At 39.5% G+C, this 17,350-nt stretch overlaps 1 protein-coding gene across 1 annotated transcript in view; it reads left to right on the top strand.

Annotated features, from left to right (window-relative positions):
• Window positions 1-15,061, top strand: part of LOC124789543 (cytochrome c oxidase assembly protein COX11, mitochondrial) — a 36,207-nt gene extending 21,146 nt beyond the window's left edge. Inside the window, exons 4-5 of the mRNA XM_047256940.1 lie at window positions 14,599-14,766; window positions 14,844-15,061. Of these exons, the coding sequence (XP_047112896.1) occupies window positions 14,599-14,766; window positions 14,844-14,990 (315 nt within the window). The 3' untranslated portion in view covers window positions 14,991-15,061. The remainder of the gene's footprint in view (window positions 1-14,598; window positions 14,767-14,843) is intronic.
• The last annotated feature ends 2,289 nt before the right edge of the window (window positions 15,062-17,350 follow it).

Genomic DNA, 17,350 nt, shown 5'->3' with positions numbered 1-17,350 from the left:
CCGCTCCTCCTATGCCTCCTCCTTTGATCATCCTTTGATTGTCAGTATGGGGCTTGTCCCTCTTCTCTGTTACCTCCTGGAATACGCTTTCGCCACTTGCTACGGTGGCTTAACTTCACACTACCTGCAACTTTCCTGGCGAGTGTGAACCCTTAACCACCTTGGCTTCGTGAAGCGGCCCATGTCAACCTTGGCCTTCATTCGCTTCCTAAGGACACTACTCCAGCCTTGGTCTATTGCCTCCAGTTTCACGACCTTCACATGGAACTTCTCTATAGTAGCTTTGTCTACACTGATGGCTCTCAGACTGACCATGGGGTCGGGTATGCCTTCGTCATTGGCACCCATGTCTTTCAATATCAGATTCCGGCACTTCCTTCAGTATTCACAGCCGAGCTCTTCACCTTGTATCAGGCCACAGAGTACATCCGGCAACACAGCCTTCCCAATTGTGTCATCTGCTCAGACTCACTCAGTGCCCTCCAAAGCCTACATGTGCTGTACACTGCTCATCCCTTAGTGCAGCGGGTCCAGGAAAACTGTCACTTGCTCACTCGTCATGGAACCAGTGTCATGTTTCTGTGGGTCCCTGGTCATGTTGGTCTGCCAGGAAATGAGGCTGCTGACACTGCTGCCAAGGCTGCAGTCCTAGTACCTCAGCCCACGAGTACATGTATTCCCTTTGATGATCTCTGCGTTTCTGTCTGTTAGGAGGTGGTGTCCCTTTGGCATCCCAATGGTCCCCCCATCATGGAAATAAGCTTCGGCTCATTAAGCCTCTCCCGGTACCTTGGACAACCTCTCGGCCCTCCCGCTGGGAGGAGATTATTTTAACTCAGTTGCATATTGGGCACTGCCTTTTTAGCCATTGTCATTTGTTAAGTGGTGCTTCCACACCACTTTGTACATACTGTGCCCAAATTTTAACTGTCAGCCACTTCCTGATGGAATGCCCCTTTTTTTATGTTCCAGCTTTGGTTTGCTGTCTGATTATCAGCCGTTTTAGCGAGTGATGCACAGGCTGTTGACCGCATTTTACTTTTTATCCTCTGAAGCAATATGGCGAAGACCATTTCATTTTTAGTTTTGGACGTCCATTTCTGCATGGTGTTTTTTTAGCCCTTTTTCCATGTGCCTGTTTTTAGGCGTCTCCTATTCTGTCCATTGGGACTAACATATAATCGTTTAACTCCTCTCGGTGTTCATGTTCTATAGTTTTGACTTGGGTGAGTATGACCCCAGTTGTTTTTTTCACCCTAAAGCAAAACAAAAACAAAAACCTAGACACGTAGTGAGTGCTGGTGATGGCTCGGGTCCTTCCTGTATTTATGCAAATAGCTGAGCCCAGTAGAGGGCACTGATGCTAGTGTAATTTAGTAACCAGTATTGTAAATTCAACAGTTAATATGCAATATATGTAGTCATTAATTAACATCAGTTCCTATGGAAAAATGAGCATCTGACAATAAAACATAAACTGACATGCAGTATGTGGGAATAAAATCCATACTTAAAATCTGCATAAAACTTGTAAAGAGTAAAAGTAAATAACATGCAAGATTGTAACAGTCATAATAAAAAGTTTAAAAGCTTAACTTCACATTATTAATTGAAACCCTTCACCATGACAAAACAATTAACTGTGATCATAAGTATAAGATAATTAACAAGACTATGACTGTTAATTAATACCTCAATTGTCAGTAACACATTCAGTGTGGAAGCTGACTGGCTCCACCTCGTAGCTTCTCTGCAAGAAATTTTTGTTTTTCTATGGTGGTGCTTGCATGAGGTGGCCCAGTCTCCTCACTGTTAGTGGCTGGTGGATATGGCTGCACACCAAGTTGCTGTGGCATGTGGCGCTGCTCAGAAGAGTAGGTTTTTCTGAATATATCGCAATAAGCATTCAAGTTAAACTCACTCTGTTCATTTAGTAGTAATCACGGTTGTTGTTTCCTATGTACGTAAATTTCCATTTCCTCCATAGGTTCAACAATTGTCTTCATGCATTCTGCAACACTTCCATATTATCCTCTATGTTTCCTGCCATATGTTTTTCATTATTCAGATGTGTATGGAATGTACTCTTAATTTTGGTTATATGTTTGCTCTCTAAAATGAGTCTTGAAATTCTAAATATTTGTTGCTGTAGATTGCCAACTGTGTGCTGTAGCTTAGAACCAACTGCTCTTTTGTTTGAAATCCAATTTTTATTTTCATTTTTCTGTAGGCTTGTTTAATTCTGTTGGAAAGTGCCCTGTTGGATGACAGCAACAAACCACTTGCTCTCTGGAGCTGCTGTCCCCTTGTTGATATGTATTTGTGACTTTAGCTTGTCATAAAGATTTGTGACGTTACAGTACTTGCATCCATTTGCCCTAGTTATGGGTGAGTGGTAGTTTTAGCAACCTTTTGATCATGGCTCTAAATAATGCATTTTCTGACAGAATTGCACAAACTTCCATGAAAATGAAAAGTACAGTTGGTTCTAGACTATGCCCCAAAGTTTGACAACAACAGCAACAAATATTTAGAATCCAGTGTCTGTAAGATCAACTGCTCGTACTGTGAAAAGTTTCATATTGGTAATGTGGGAAGGAATTTCAAGAAAGATTTTAGAGAGCATATATGTAGCCAAAATACAAGGGTGAGTCAAATGAAAACCTTAAATATTTTTCTAAATACTAATTATTGTGCAGAAGTGGTACAAAGTTGTATCACTTTTCAACATATTCTCCCTCACGCTCAATGCAAGTCCTCCAGTGCTTACAAAATGCCTAAATTCCTTTAGAAAAAAAAATTCTTTTGGTAGTCCGCGCAACCACTCGTGCACCGCATGGCGTACCTCTTCGTCAGAACGGAACTTCTTTCCTCCCATTGCATCTTTGAGTGGTCCAAACATATGGAAATCACTTGGGTTAAGGTAAGGTCTGGTGAGTATGGTGGATGAGAAAGACACTCCAAATGCAGGTCTGTGGTTATTGCAACTGTTATACGGGCAGCGTGGGGCCTTGCATTGTCATGTTGCAAAAGGACACCTGCTGACAGCAATCCACGTCGCTTTGATTTGATTGCAGGCCGCAGATGATTTTTTTAGGAGATCTGTGTATGATGCAAAGTGACAGTGGTCCCTCTAGGCATGTTAATGCTCCAAAATGACGCCTTTTTTGTCCCAAAAAGAGTCAGCATAACCTTCCCTGCTGATGGTTCTGTTCGAAACTTCTTTGGTTTTGGTGATAAGGAATGGCGCCATTCCTTGCTCGCCCTCTTCGTTTCTGGTAGGTGGAAGTGTACCCAGGTTTCGTCCCCAGTAACGATTCTTGGAAGAAAACCATCACCTTCTCGTTCAAAGCACCGAAGAAGTTCTTCACAAGCATCAACACGTCGTTCTCTCATTTCAGGAATCACCTGACGTGGCACCAATGACTAATCTATAAACATGGCGCAGTGTCATTCAGTGTCACTCGGCGGTTTTCCTTCACTATGGCTTCAGATGCTGCTATGTTCTGTGGAGTCACAACTCGTTGTGCCTGACCTGGACGAGGAGCATCTTCCACCGAAGTCACACCATTTGCGAACTTCCTACTCCATTCGTAGACTTGCTGCTGTGACAAACATGCATCACCATACTGAACGTTCATTCATCGATGAATTTCAATAGATTTCACACCTTCACTATGCAAAAACCGAATAACAGAACACTGTTCTTCCCTGGTGCAACTCGCAAGTCGGGCGGCCATCTTTATACTGATACTGTGACGATATGTGTGCATCTGCACTATGCTGCCACCTACAGGCCATTCTGCACGCTGTTTGTAGCACGCTTACCAATTTACAGGATAATGGCACGAAATTTCGATTTGTTATTACAAATTTAAGGTTTTCATTTGAATCACCCTCGTAATAGCACATTCCATACACATTTGGATAAAGGAAAACATGTGGCAGGAAATGTAGAGGATAATATGGAAGTATTGCAGAAGGCACAAAAAGGATGAGTGTTGAACCTACTGGAGGAAATGAAAATTTACATATATAGAAAATGGTGACCAGGGTTATTGCTGAATGAGCAGAATTAGTTCAACTTGAATGCTTATTGTGATGTATTCAGAAACCTATCAGTTTGAGCAATGTCACATGCTGCAGCAACTTGGCATGCAGCTGTATACGCCAGCCAACAGCAGCCTGAGCCTTCTTCTACAAGCACTGCTACAGGAAAATGAAAACTTCTTACAGAGAAGCCATATAGCAGCACCAGTCAGATTCCATTTTGAATGTGTTATTCACTATCGAGGTTTTAATTAATTGTCTTTGTCTTGTTAATTACCTCACACTTACACTTACGTTTAGTTGCTTTGTCATGGTGAAAGGTTCTGATTAATAGATGTGATGTTAATTTTAAATGTTTTATTCTGACTCTTACACAACTGTGTGTTATTTGCTTTGCCAGGTTGTGAGCTTTCTATTATCACTCTTTACATGTTTAATATGGATTTTAAGTATGGATTTTATTTCCACATATTGTATGTCAGTTAATATCTCATTGTCAGATACTCATTCCACCATATAAACTATGACTATGCATACTGCATTTGAGCTATTGATTTTACAATACTGGTTACTCATGCAAGCTAGCATTAGTGCCATCTACTGGCCTCAGTTATTTGTATAAATATGGGACACAACAAGGTCATCACCAGCACTCACTATGTACCTAGGTGTATAGATATTGACATTGATACTTACATCAGAATATTTTTGTGCTATGTGTGGCTGGTACTCATGTTATGTTTTATATTTCTTATTTGTTATATCTTATATATTCCTAGGCTTTTTCTAGATTTAGCTTTGCATGAAAGAGTCGCTGATGAAATCATTCTTGCATGTGGTCTTTTGAGTCTGACAGCAGATTATAACTATCAAATTTATTTGCAATTAACAAAAAAACTTCAATCCAGCTACACTGTAGACTTTTGTGTGTAAATCGAGTGAATGTACTAATAGGACTCATTATCATTGATAACATTAACTGCAATGAACGGAAAGAAGAAGGAAGTACAAGATGTTGTAGTAAGCAGTGATGGACATTATTGAAATAAATTTAAATCTGTATAATTATTCGAATAAGTAGATCATTCGAACAAATGTATCCCTGAATAAGTTATTTGTAACTTAAATAATGAATAACATAAAATGACATTGCATTTTCTTTGTTTATTTCTTGTACCAAATTCGATCACTGTTATTTGTTCCATTAGCTCAGTGCAATTTCTTTTTGATGAATAACTTATTAATGGACTGTATATAAATGTGGCTCAGTGGGTTAAGTTTCAGACTACAAAGCCAAAGATTATGGGTTCAGTCCCCTGTTGGTTGTGTGATTATTTTTGTTACTTGTCACATGTTCACCTCTAACAATGAGAAAAATGTAAAGTCAAGTTCTGCCGTGTTTTGCAGCACATGTTGAACTGCAGGTCCACTTCTGACTGGCTTTATAAGTAGGTTCAGAGGTGGGAGGAAGTCAAACGAACCACCATGCTTAATAAAGTATTGCAGTGATCAAACTAACCTTTGTGTTGAGCACAGCTTTACTTTCTTTACAGTTAGCAAATGCAACACAAAAATACTTCATAATCAGATGGCCTTAGCAGTTACACTATTGACACAACACAATTCAACTGACTGTTCACTTGCCAGTTCTTCCCTCCTCTCGCTGCTAACATTCAGAAGTACTCTGCACAAGTAGCCAAAGATAAGAATGCAGCCAATAGAAACTTTCAGTCTGGAGCTCCATCATCCATTGTACAAAGGCTGCTAACACTATCAAATTGGGCATATCATTGATATAGTTATGCAGTTTCCATGTATTATGTTGTGCTAGAATGTGAGTGAACAAAGTTAGGACTCAGTTGCTAACGACTAACATCAACAGACTTACATCTTTAGACCTCCTAAAACGTTTGTGGAGTGCTGCCGGATGTCCAAGTCACCCGGAAGTGTTTTAGGTTTGTCTCTGAGTAAGCTTCACATTAGAATATGGAACAGTTTTTTGTTCCCACATGGGTCTATGCAGTTATACAGAACTTTTTGAGATTCAGAAATTTTGGAAGAGTCAGTGGGTTTGAAGAGATAAAAGTTTATAATATTGCAGCACACTGGCAGTTTTTTTATGGAGAAAATGTCAAGAGATGATTGGAAAACTTTTTCATCTTTCTGCACTAACTGCAGTCATTGCAGAATGTTTTGCCCAGAATTTAAAAACAAATAGTTCACCTTTGTTACTGTTCATGATCAAAATAGACCTACAACAAACTACATGCATAAATGATGTTATGATATAAAAAATGATTGTATTTTGAATGTAATTTTAGTAGTGAAGGTAATTTGTAATCACAACAAATTATTTACCAAAACTACAGCGAAATTGATGATTTCTCAGTTTCTGCCGAAGAAGATTGTGAGTTGAAGTAAAGACGATTTCAGAAGATGTAATGCATCAATATCCTCTTTGTATATGTAGAACATATTTTCTTTAGTGTCACAATGGCAGATGGAACCTTATTTAATGAGCACCTCCCATAACATGCAATTTGCACAATGAGCAAGACAAATTGTAAAAAAATGGCTCACTTAACGAGTGATGTTTTGCATAACAAATGATGATGATTTAGTGTGATGTCATCGGCTGTTTGTGTGTGACAGGGGAAACATTCAACAATTTGAACAATTCTCACTGTCAGCAGCAGCATATGAACAATGTCTTTAGTGCATATTGGAGTCTGGGTTTAGCACTCTTTCTGCTACCATCTTACTGCAGCTTGTGATCACACATTTTTCTAAACTTGTATTCACACAGTGATTTTTTGTGTGCAAATTTTATTAACCTTTGGAGAAATGTCTCCAAAGATAAAGCCACAAGAAGACAAACATGTGAGAAAGGGAATGGCTTGTAGAAATGAAATGTAAAATCATTGAAAAACGCGAATGTGGTGCAAGTGTTGGTGATTTAGTATGCACATACAGTCGGTCAACATCAACTATTTGCAGTATCCTCAAGAAGGACGACAAAATTAAGGAGATAGATGCTTCGAAGGGAGTGACAGGATTATCTAAACAATGATTTCGTGTTCTGGAAATGTCTGGTCGATGGATTACCTCAAAATCGAAAGGTTGCTCCATTTATGGATAAATAAAAAGCAATTGCAAGGCGACACTCTTAATGAGAACATCATTTGTGAGAAGGTGAGAATGATTTTTGCCGATCTCGTAAAGGAAGCATTATGATCATTAGCAGCTGAAGAAGTCTTTAAGGGAAGCCATGGCTGGTTTGAGAAGTTTAAGAGAAGAACCGGCATCCACAGCATTGTGAGGCATGGCAAAGCAGCCAGCTCTGACACAAAGGCAGCAGAAAACTTCATCAGCAGCCTCAAGGTGCTCATAGATTCTGTGGGTTATCTGCCACAACAGGTTTCTAATTGTGACGAGATGGATCTACTCTGTAAAAAGATGCTGAAGCCTACCTTTATAACAGCAGAAGAGAATGCACTGCCAGGTCACAAGCCAATGAAAGACCGTCTCACACTGCTATTCTGTGTCAATGCAAGAAACAATTTGAAAATTAAACCACTGCTTGTTTACCATTTCAGGAAGTGTAGCAGGTTAAATACGATGTGAAGGTCCAACAACAAGGCTTGGGTGGCACGTGATCTTTGTGATGGGATCAATGAAGTATTTGGCCCTTCAGTAAAAAAATATTTGCTTGAGATGAATCTGCCACTCCATGTCTTGCTTGTTATGGACAACACTCCTACCCATTCTCCAGGTCTATAAGACCACCTCCTTGATGAATTGCAGTTCATCAAGATCCAATTTCTGCCTGCAACACCACTCCGTTACTCCAGCCTATGGGCCAGCAGATTATTTCTGACTGTAAGAAGCTCTACACTAAACCACTCTTTGAGCATTGCTTTGAGTTGACTGAAGCTACCAATCTCACTCTCAGAGAGTTTTGGAAATATCACGTCAACATCTTTTTTTGTGCTTCAACATGATTGTAGAGCTGTGGGAAGGGGTTTCTAAAAGAGCTGTCACTTCTGCTTGGAAGAAGCTTTGGCTGGAATGCATTGTCGATTGTGTCTCTGAGGCATTTGAGTCAGTACCTGTGGAACTTGTAGTCAACGAGATTGCGTCTTTGTGGACGAGTATGGGACTAGAAGTGGATATCAGTGATACCGATGAGCTTGTGGAAGATCACAGCCAAGAAATGACCACTGAAGAGCTTGTGGAACCGCAGTGTCTTTCACAGCAAGAAGCCGTGTAGAGGAGTTCTTTAGAGGAGGAGGAGGAGGCAGTAACAGCAAAGCAGCAATCGTCTGGTGTAAGAACAGAAAAACCATAGTAGTCAGTTGCATCTTACACTGGAAATCATCGCCGCAATAATGCAGTGGCTATACACACTACAAATTTGTTTGACGATCATGCTGTGTTGCATTTTTGCCAAGTGTTGAAGCGTCGGCAGGAACAAATGGTTATAGATAGCTTTCTAGTAAAAAAAGAATTAGTTATGTATCATGAATAACAAAGTACATAATACTGTGTGTATAATTTTCTTGAATAAGTGGCATGAACAAGATAAACTTCTAGTACTTTTTCTGTGTGGAACCCATTAGTGTGTTTTACATTAATGTATATGGGATAAATTGTTTCGCTTAATGAGTGTCTCGCACTATGAGTGATATTCTGAATGAATTCTGCTCGCTATGCAATGTTCCACTGTATCCGATTATATGTTTGACAAAAAGAATTGTTCTGAAAAATAATTTAAAAGCCACATCAGCATGGCTGTGAAAAAGTGCTCATTTGGCTGTGCCATCCATGTGGCTGAGTACAAGTGCTCTCTCTACTGTCATTAGGCAAGACAGCATTGGTAATCTTTGGCAACTTCCACCAAAGTATGCAAAGTATACGAGAAGTGTAAGAGAGCAAGTGCGAGGTTGCACGAACTTTGCTGATGTAAGATAGGCAAGTCTGACGGACAGCGGGCTCATGCTGCAGTGGCTGTGAAGAGCAGGCCAGGGACACGGATACCCACCCCAGAATTGACGACCTGGAGCCTCCTGGAGTGCCAGATGAAGACACTCTAGAGTGGTCTTTCTTTAGTGGCACTTGCTCAGAACCCAGAACTACCTTGTCTATACTCCAATGAAAATTACTTTGTGATTGGCAGATTGCCGTGGTAGAAGGCAGTGCTGCCAGCGCACAGCCATCTATGCTTCACTAGTTGCTGTTCGTAACTACAAAATAGGCAACAGTGAGAGCATGTGGTGCCACTATTATGGGATGGCGACTGATCCCTACCATTTGATTCACTGAAACATCAATCTGAAAGTAATTTTAATCAGAGTTTAGCAGTGGCTTGTACACCAGCTGCTATTTGGTGACAATGCTAGGGTAAGCTGAAACTGCATTCTGCTCCCATTGAACATTCCTGCTCATAGCAAGTGGTGATACAACTGGGTCATATGTGGGCTATATCCAATGAGGCCCTGTCTTCTGGAAATATGGTTGTATTATGAGGATGTTCCATGAGCATTCTCCCACACCTGTCTACCCAAGACACAGCTCTGTCTTATAAGTCTCTGTCACAGTTTGTACTACTATGGAATGAACATCATGAGCAAAAATCACTGCACACCAAGATTACCGTAATTTCTCTTAAAAAATGTAGTTATTACACTTACAAGACACCAGAATCAACTTAAATACACAGCCCACATGATATCCCCAATTAACTGTTAACACCTATAGAATTTTTAATAAGCTATCCCTTTCTTTTTATATTGCCTTAACCATAGTTCCTAATACATAAAGTATTGTGCAGGTACCTATCCCCGTCATGCCTCCTTCAACCTTTCTTCGGACTGTCACCTGTAATGGTTAAGAGTTTGGTGCGCCCTGAAAGGGATGTATACACTCAACTTGGACAACTGTTGTACACTGGCGAGGTCATCTTGGTCACTTGGTACGGCCCTTGATAATGAGTGAAGAATTTTTTTGTCTTACCCTTCAGGGTATACATGCTCTTTAACACCACCCTCCATCTTGGTATTCAGTTTTTGTTTTGAGAGGTTGTGCCTACTCTGCAAACTTTCCAGAATAATCCCAAAAATGGCTGCAGTTCCTTCTTCAAACATGATACTGGAAAAACCTTCACAGCTTTTACCAACCTTGGGTCTGTTTGGAGTCCTTCATGACCCAAATATTGTACTTCCTGTAGCTAAAAGTGATACTTCTTTGTACTGAATGTTAGGTGCACTGCCCACAGCTACATAATACCTCTCTTAGCTGTATCACATGTTCTTCAGTACCCTTCACAAAAGGCAATTATGTCATCCAGATATACCATTCATTGCCTTGGTTTTAACCCTTGTAAAACTGTGTAACAAATGCTGAAACATGGCTTCAATCCAAACAGCATATGACGATATTGGTAGTGTCCCAGAGGAACCGTTAAGTTCCATCTTCAGCCAGTCCTTGGATGCTACTTGTATCTGGTGATAGGCACCTCTTAGATACTAGGTGGAAAAATACCTGCACTGCCCCAAATTATCCAAAGTTTCCATTATATTTGCAATTGGATAAGCATCTATAGTCATAAGATTATTGTGGTATCTACAATGATAACAAAATTGATATGTTTTCATGCCATTCATACAATATTTTTTTGGAACTGTCACCACTGGTACTCCCCAAGGGCTGGTACTTTCTTTAATAATACTGCCTTACAACTGTTGGTTAATGAGCTCGTCCATCACCAGCTGCAGATGATGTGGTATTCGGTATGACAATATATAGGCAGGTCATTCCCAGTCAGAATTTAGTGCAATGGTTAGACAGGTCTTCAAACTCCATTGTGAATCTCTGCTCCTTCCAAGTGTTTCGCTTTCTCCCATAATGAAGCTAAACTGGTGATTTGCTTATGGTTATGGTCCAATTTATCTGATCCAGAACACTTCCTCTAAAATCTCCTAATTGGCAACCATCAATACCTTAAACAAGTACATGTCTTTGGCCCCAAAGTTACGTGCTCACTCGCTACCTCCTGTACACATACCACACTCCGTACAAAATGCTGTGCCATGTCTAACTTGTCATTCTCTTTTAATGGATTAATAACACACCACTGGCAAATGAGCTCCTACACTCACCCATAGTAATTTCCCTACACCTTATGGTACTTTTAACATGCAAATTAATCCTTACAGGCATCTAATTGGTCCCATGAACATTGCAGCAGTGTGGCATGGACAGCAGTTTCCCTCAGATGAAGCAATGTTCTGTTGGGTTCCACTATGCACTGTAAAGGTCAATTTTAGCATGATGTTCCTGTAGGAAACCTAACCTTAAAATTGTACAATAACCAATGCCTATATAGGCAAAATTTACATACATCCTGGGAAATGTTTTGCCATCACCTGAAAATTCAGTATTGCTGACCCCAGGGAATAAACATCACTACCACCCACTGCATATGGTTATATATTGGTGGTCTCAACCTCCTCTTTTCCATGAGGCCAATACTTCCCAAAAACACTTGAGAAACTTATTCTCTTCTATACACTAAGCCAATTAAGCAAAATTATGCCTCTGCACACGTTTTAGTAGTGCTAAAATGTACTGGGGGAGAGCCGTTCATTGGCCCTGGGGCTCCCACTGAATTAACAGTTGGTTACCATTTTCATTCCATGTTTGTGTCATGACCGTTATTCTATCTACACTGCAGATGACAGCACCCTCGCCATGTGAGACTGACCTTCCACAATGGTAACACTTCACACCAGTGGAATATATCCCCCTTCCATAGAAGAGGTGGGTCACTGCATCCATTTCCTCGAATGCTGTTGCTGTTGCTATGAATCCAGCTAACTCTTTAAGAAATCCTGTCCATACTTTTCATGATACTTCTGGTGGCAACCCCCACAACAGTGTGTTTGGTGCTCTGTTCTTTGTCTTGCAGAGGGACTATGTTGGTGTTATCACCTGTCCACCTGTCAGTGGGTTCTGAAATCTGAAATGGCAGCATGTTACCTTGAGCCCAATTTCTAGAACTGTTTACCATATCTCTTTTGAGTTTTGCCTTGCACTATTTGAACTGAACTATTGCTTTTATACATGATTTCTTCTCAATTGCCTGAAAATGAAATTTCACAGTGGTAGATCTGCGGGGAGAGTTTTTAAATGCAAAATGGGTCCCACTTGTAGACATTCATCATCAATTGTGTGAAGTTCATTGAAAAAAGTGTATGGCCTTTCAACACATCTGTAAACAGTGTAGGAAGTTCACTGCTGGTGAGACCAGTCTTCCACCTCATAGAGACCTTTATTGACCCTTTCCACCTATCTGCTCTCTCCTCTGCATTTAACAGTGGAATTCCCATTGCATTCTTAATGTTACCACCCTTGCTTTTAATTTCACCATAGTTTGTTTTGACTTTTCTGTATGTATCCAACAATCATCCCTTTTTCAATTTCTCCTCATTTTTCATGCAGCCATTTTCCCTTGGCTTCCCTGCACTTCCTGTTTATTTCATTCCTGTATTTCCCTGAACATTTTTGTAGTTCCTTCTTTTGTCAGTCTGTTACCCATGGTTTCTTGCAGGTACCTTCCTTGTACGTATGTTTTTCCTTCCAACTTCTGTGAGTGCCCCTTTTTAGATGTGTCCTTTCCTCTTAAACTGAACTGCCTACTGAACTATTAATTATTGCAGTACCTATAGCCTCAGAAACTTCGAGCATATCACTTCATTCCTTATATTTTCCAATTTCTTTGCCCATTGATTCTTCTTGATTAGTCTCTTAAACTTCATACTGCTCATTATCATTACTAAAGTGTGATCTTAATCTATATCTGCTCCTGGGTATTCCTTAAAAGCCAGTATGTGATTTCGAAATTTCTGTCTGACCTTTTCCAAGTGTACCTACTCCTCTTGTCATTCTTGAACAAAGTATTTGCTGTTAGTACCTGGAACTGATAGCAGAACTCAGTTTTTCTCCTCTCTCATTCCTACTACCAAGCCCATAGTCTCTTGTAACCCTTTCTTCTACTCTTTCCCCTACAACTGCATTCCAATCCCCCATAGCTATTAGGTTTTCATCTCCATTTACTTACTGAATTACCCATTCAGTACCAGAAGCCTTCTTTTGGCCAGGAACATCTGTTTGCCTGCCCTAATCTACTTTTTATGCCCTCCTTGATTTGTTCGTCACACTATTTTGCTACCAAGATAGCAGAATTCCTTGAGTTCATGTTCTTTGTGGTCACCAATTTCAGAGTTAAGTGTATTACTAATCTTATTTGTGCTACTCCCCAACACATTTGTTTTTCTTTGGTTTAGTCTCAATCCCTAGCTGACAAAAAAAAGGTAAATCAAAATGTTATTTATCAACAATAAAAAGGCTTTTGAAAGGATTCAGTATCCTCATATACTTTCTCTCTCTCATCATCTTCTGCTTGCAGTGTCCGCATATATACCTAAACTATTGTTGTCAGTTTGTTTTGCTGTTGATTCTGATGAAAATGACCCTATCACTGAACTGTCACTGTAGCTCACTCTCTGCCCTACCTTCCTATTTGTAATGAATCCTACTCTTGTCACACAATTTTCTTCTGCTGTTGATATTACCCTTTACTCATCTGATCAGAAATACATGTCTTCTTTCGATTTCACTTTATTGACAATCTGTGCCACACATTAATAAAATAAAGAACATCAGTGTTGATACCAGAACAAAAGGTTGTTACCTAGGAATAATGTTATAATAAGATTAATAAATGAAACTGATCATCACACAACTAACATATATCTGAGGAAGAAATTTCTGAGAACCTGCATTTGCAGCATGGACTGTGAGCAAAATGGAAAAGAAGTGAGTTGAAGCATTTGAGATGTAGTTATCAGTAGAATTGACAAAGAAATGAATATATGGAAAACACAGACAAAAAATGGACAGGCTCATAGGATACATGTTAAGGCATCATGGAATAACTTACATGGTACCAGAGAGAGCTGTAGAGCATAAATACTGCAGGGAAAGACAGAGACTGGAATAAATCCACCAAATAATTGAGGATGTAGGTAAGGTGCAAGTGCTGTTCTGTGGTGAAGAGGTTGGCACGAGAGAAGAATTCATGGCAGAATGCATCAAACCAGTCAGTAGACTGCTGACTTAAAACAGGTGGAAGGAGGGCTGGGGGGGGGGGGGGGGGGCAATTTTACAAACATATGAATAACCATATACTTTCATAAGGTTATTGTTATAATGTAAAAACTATTTTGTAATTCTCTGTCTGTCATCTTACAATGATATTACCTGTATGTTTACATTAATGACTGATGTCATGCTTACATAAATTTTTATTTCCATTTTTGTGATCTGTCATTAATCAAGCAACATATGTTGGAGAGTTGTTTACTGTGGTACTAAAGATTTCAGATTGGTTTAAAATTTATGTATTGGTTTCTTGTGGTAGTTGATAAAAGCTCAGTAAATTAGTTGTGTGTGTTTTAAATACGTAATTTTGTTTTCTTACTTTTGCAGGTGCCAGTGGGTGAAACTGCATTAGCATTTTACACAGCAAGAAACCCAACTGACACGCCTGTTATTGGAATTAGTACTTACAATGTGGTACCATATGAAGCAGGGCAGTATTTTAATAAAATTCAGTGCTTCTGTTTTGAGGAGCAGCAGCTGAATCCACATGAAGAGGTTATAAGAATTTCTTTTTGTTGATGTTATTTTATATCTTAATCTACAGTGTAATTTTACTCTTTTTCAACTTTCAGGTGGACATGCCAGTATTTTTCTACATTGATCCAGAATTTTCTGAAGATCCAAAAATGGAATTGGTTGACACAATTGTATTGTCCTATACATTTTTTGAAGCAAAAGAAGGTCTTACATTACCAGTGCCATCATTTGTACGAAAGTGATAAACTGCTCTTATAGTGTACAGAGAAGAAAATCAGATATATCAATAAAAGTGGAATGATTTGTGACAAAACAGTGTGAATTTCTTTTGAATTAATTGCTGGTATTAACAAAAATTTGTTTGGGTATATAATTGTAGGCTTCTGTGGCCATTGTTACAGTCAGTAAAATTTTTCTGGGTTGTTGACCACATTGTCAATATGTAAAATACTGACGTTTCCATCACTGTTGCTAGTGACCTCCTTCAGGGTGTTTTTATTTACTCAATGTGGTCATAAACTCAGAAAAAATTTAATGATTGTGTGGGTATCATCAGATATATAAATTGCAAAGTAGCATGTACATCATGAAGTAGTGTTGATCAGAAATGAGTACTGGAAGACAACTGTTAAATATTTGTGTCTATCAGATAGAAATGAAGGGTTAATGATTTTAATGTAAATTTATTACACAAAACTGACAGGAAACATGATCTAGGGATGCTATTAGTACTTGACACTTCACTATTGGCCATAAATTTTTCCATCTGAGTGGCTCAAGATAGAAGTACCTTATATATAATGTATTCATAGAAAAAGCAGAACATAAACCAATATAATGCCTGTCTGAATGCACATCACGTAACTTAGCCACATAAACAATCTGGAAACATCAAAAGAGAACAATAATAGTGATGACAAAACAGTGGAATATTTTAAAGAAAGCTTAAAAAAGGCTGACACTATTGGAGTTTACAGTAAGCCTAATGCCGTATCAAAACTGAATATGTTTCTCTGTAAGTTTGTATCCAATTTTAAGAGCATCCTCCCCCTCCCCAAGTCTGACTCCCCGCCCCGCCCCAAACACGCACAAATAAAATCTCTACTAGGAAGTCTTGAAAGAAACCTTTGATTCACTACAGGTATTAGAGTATTTTCAGGAATGGAAAAGAGAAAGCTACAAAACAGCAAGTACAAGTAAGGACCCAGAAGTACTTTTATGGTATAAATGGTGCTGTAATATATTAAGAAAAGTTGTAAAAGTCCAGGTAATACACATCTTGTGAGAAATGACAGAGCAGACAATAAAATCATATTGTTAAAAGAGAAAAGAACCTATAGAAGATAATATTTTTCTACAAAAGAGAATAGAAATGTTTGAAATACAGATTATGTGTAGCAGAGGCTTTTAATAATTACTTTTTAAAAGCAGATGAGAAAACTGGTTCAAAACGTTCAGAAGAAAAAGCGTGGCATTACAATGAAGAAAAAAATTTAGTGAAATGAATGTTTCTGGCATATTTGCATCCAAAATCAGGAAAAACATCGTGACCCTTAAAATAAGACACTAAAAATTTGTGGCCCTGTAATACCTAATGTTCTTAATCATATGTGTAAGATATAAATAACATAATTATTCCATTAATGATATGGTTATAATAGAGGGAAACATTCCACGTAGGAAATATATATCTAAAAACAAAGATGATGTGACTTACCAAATGAAAGTGCTAATAGGTCGACAGACACACAAACAAACACAAACACACACACAAAATTCAAGCTTTCGCCACAAACTGTTGCCTCATCAGGAAAGAGGGAAGGAGAGGGAAAGACAAAAGGATGTGGGTTTTAAGGGAGAGGGTAAGGAGTCATTCCAGTCCCGGGAGCGGAAAGACTTACCTTAGGGGGAAAAAAGGACGGGTATACACTCGCACACACACACACACATATCCATCCACACATATACAGACACAAGCAGACATATTTAAAGACAAAGAGTTTGGGCAGAGATGTCAGTCGAGGCAGAAGTGCAGAGGCAAAGATGTTGTTGAATGACAGGTGAGGTATGAGTGGCGGCAACTTGAAATGAGCGGAGATTGAGGCCTGGTGGATAACGGGAAGAGAGGATATATTGAAGAGCATGTTCCCATCTCCGGAGTTCAGATAGGTTGGTGTTAGTGGGAAGTATCCAGATAACCCGGACGGTGTAACACTGTGCCAAGATGTGCTGGCCGTGCATCAAGGCATGTTTAGCCACAGGGTGATCCTCATTACCAACAAACACTGTCTGCCGGTGTCCATTCATGCGAATGGACAGTTTGTTGCTGGTCATTCCCACATAGAATGCGTCACAGTGTAGGCAGGTCAGTTGGTAGATCACGTGGGTGCTTTCACACGTGGCTCTGCCTTTGATCGTGTACACCTTCCGGGTTACAGGACTGGAGAAGGTGGTGGTGGGAGGGTGCATGGGACAGGTTTCACACCGGGGGCGGTTACAAGGGTAGGAGCCAGAGGGTAGGGAAGGTGGTTTGGGGATTTCATAGGGATGAACTAAGAGGTTACGAAGGTTAGGTGGACGGAGGAAAGACACTCTTGGTGGA

This window comes from Schistocerca piceifrons, chromosome 3 (genome assembly GCF_021461385.2).
Source record: "Schistocerca piceifrons isolate TAMUIC-IGC-003096 chromosome 3, iqSchPice1.1, whole genome shotgun sequence".
Lineage (NCBI taxonomy): Eukaryota > Metazoa > Arthropoda > Insecta > Orthoptera > Acrididae > Schistocerca > Schistocerca piceifrons.
This window is presented reverse-complemented; position numbering and strand designations above follow the sequence as displayed.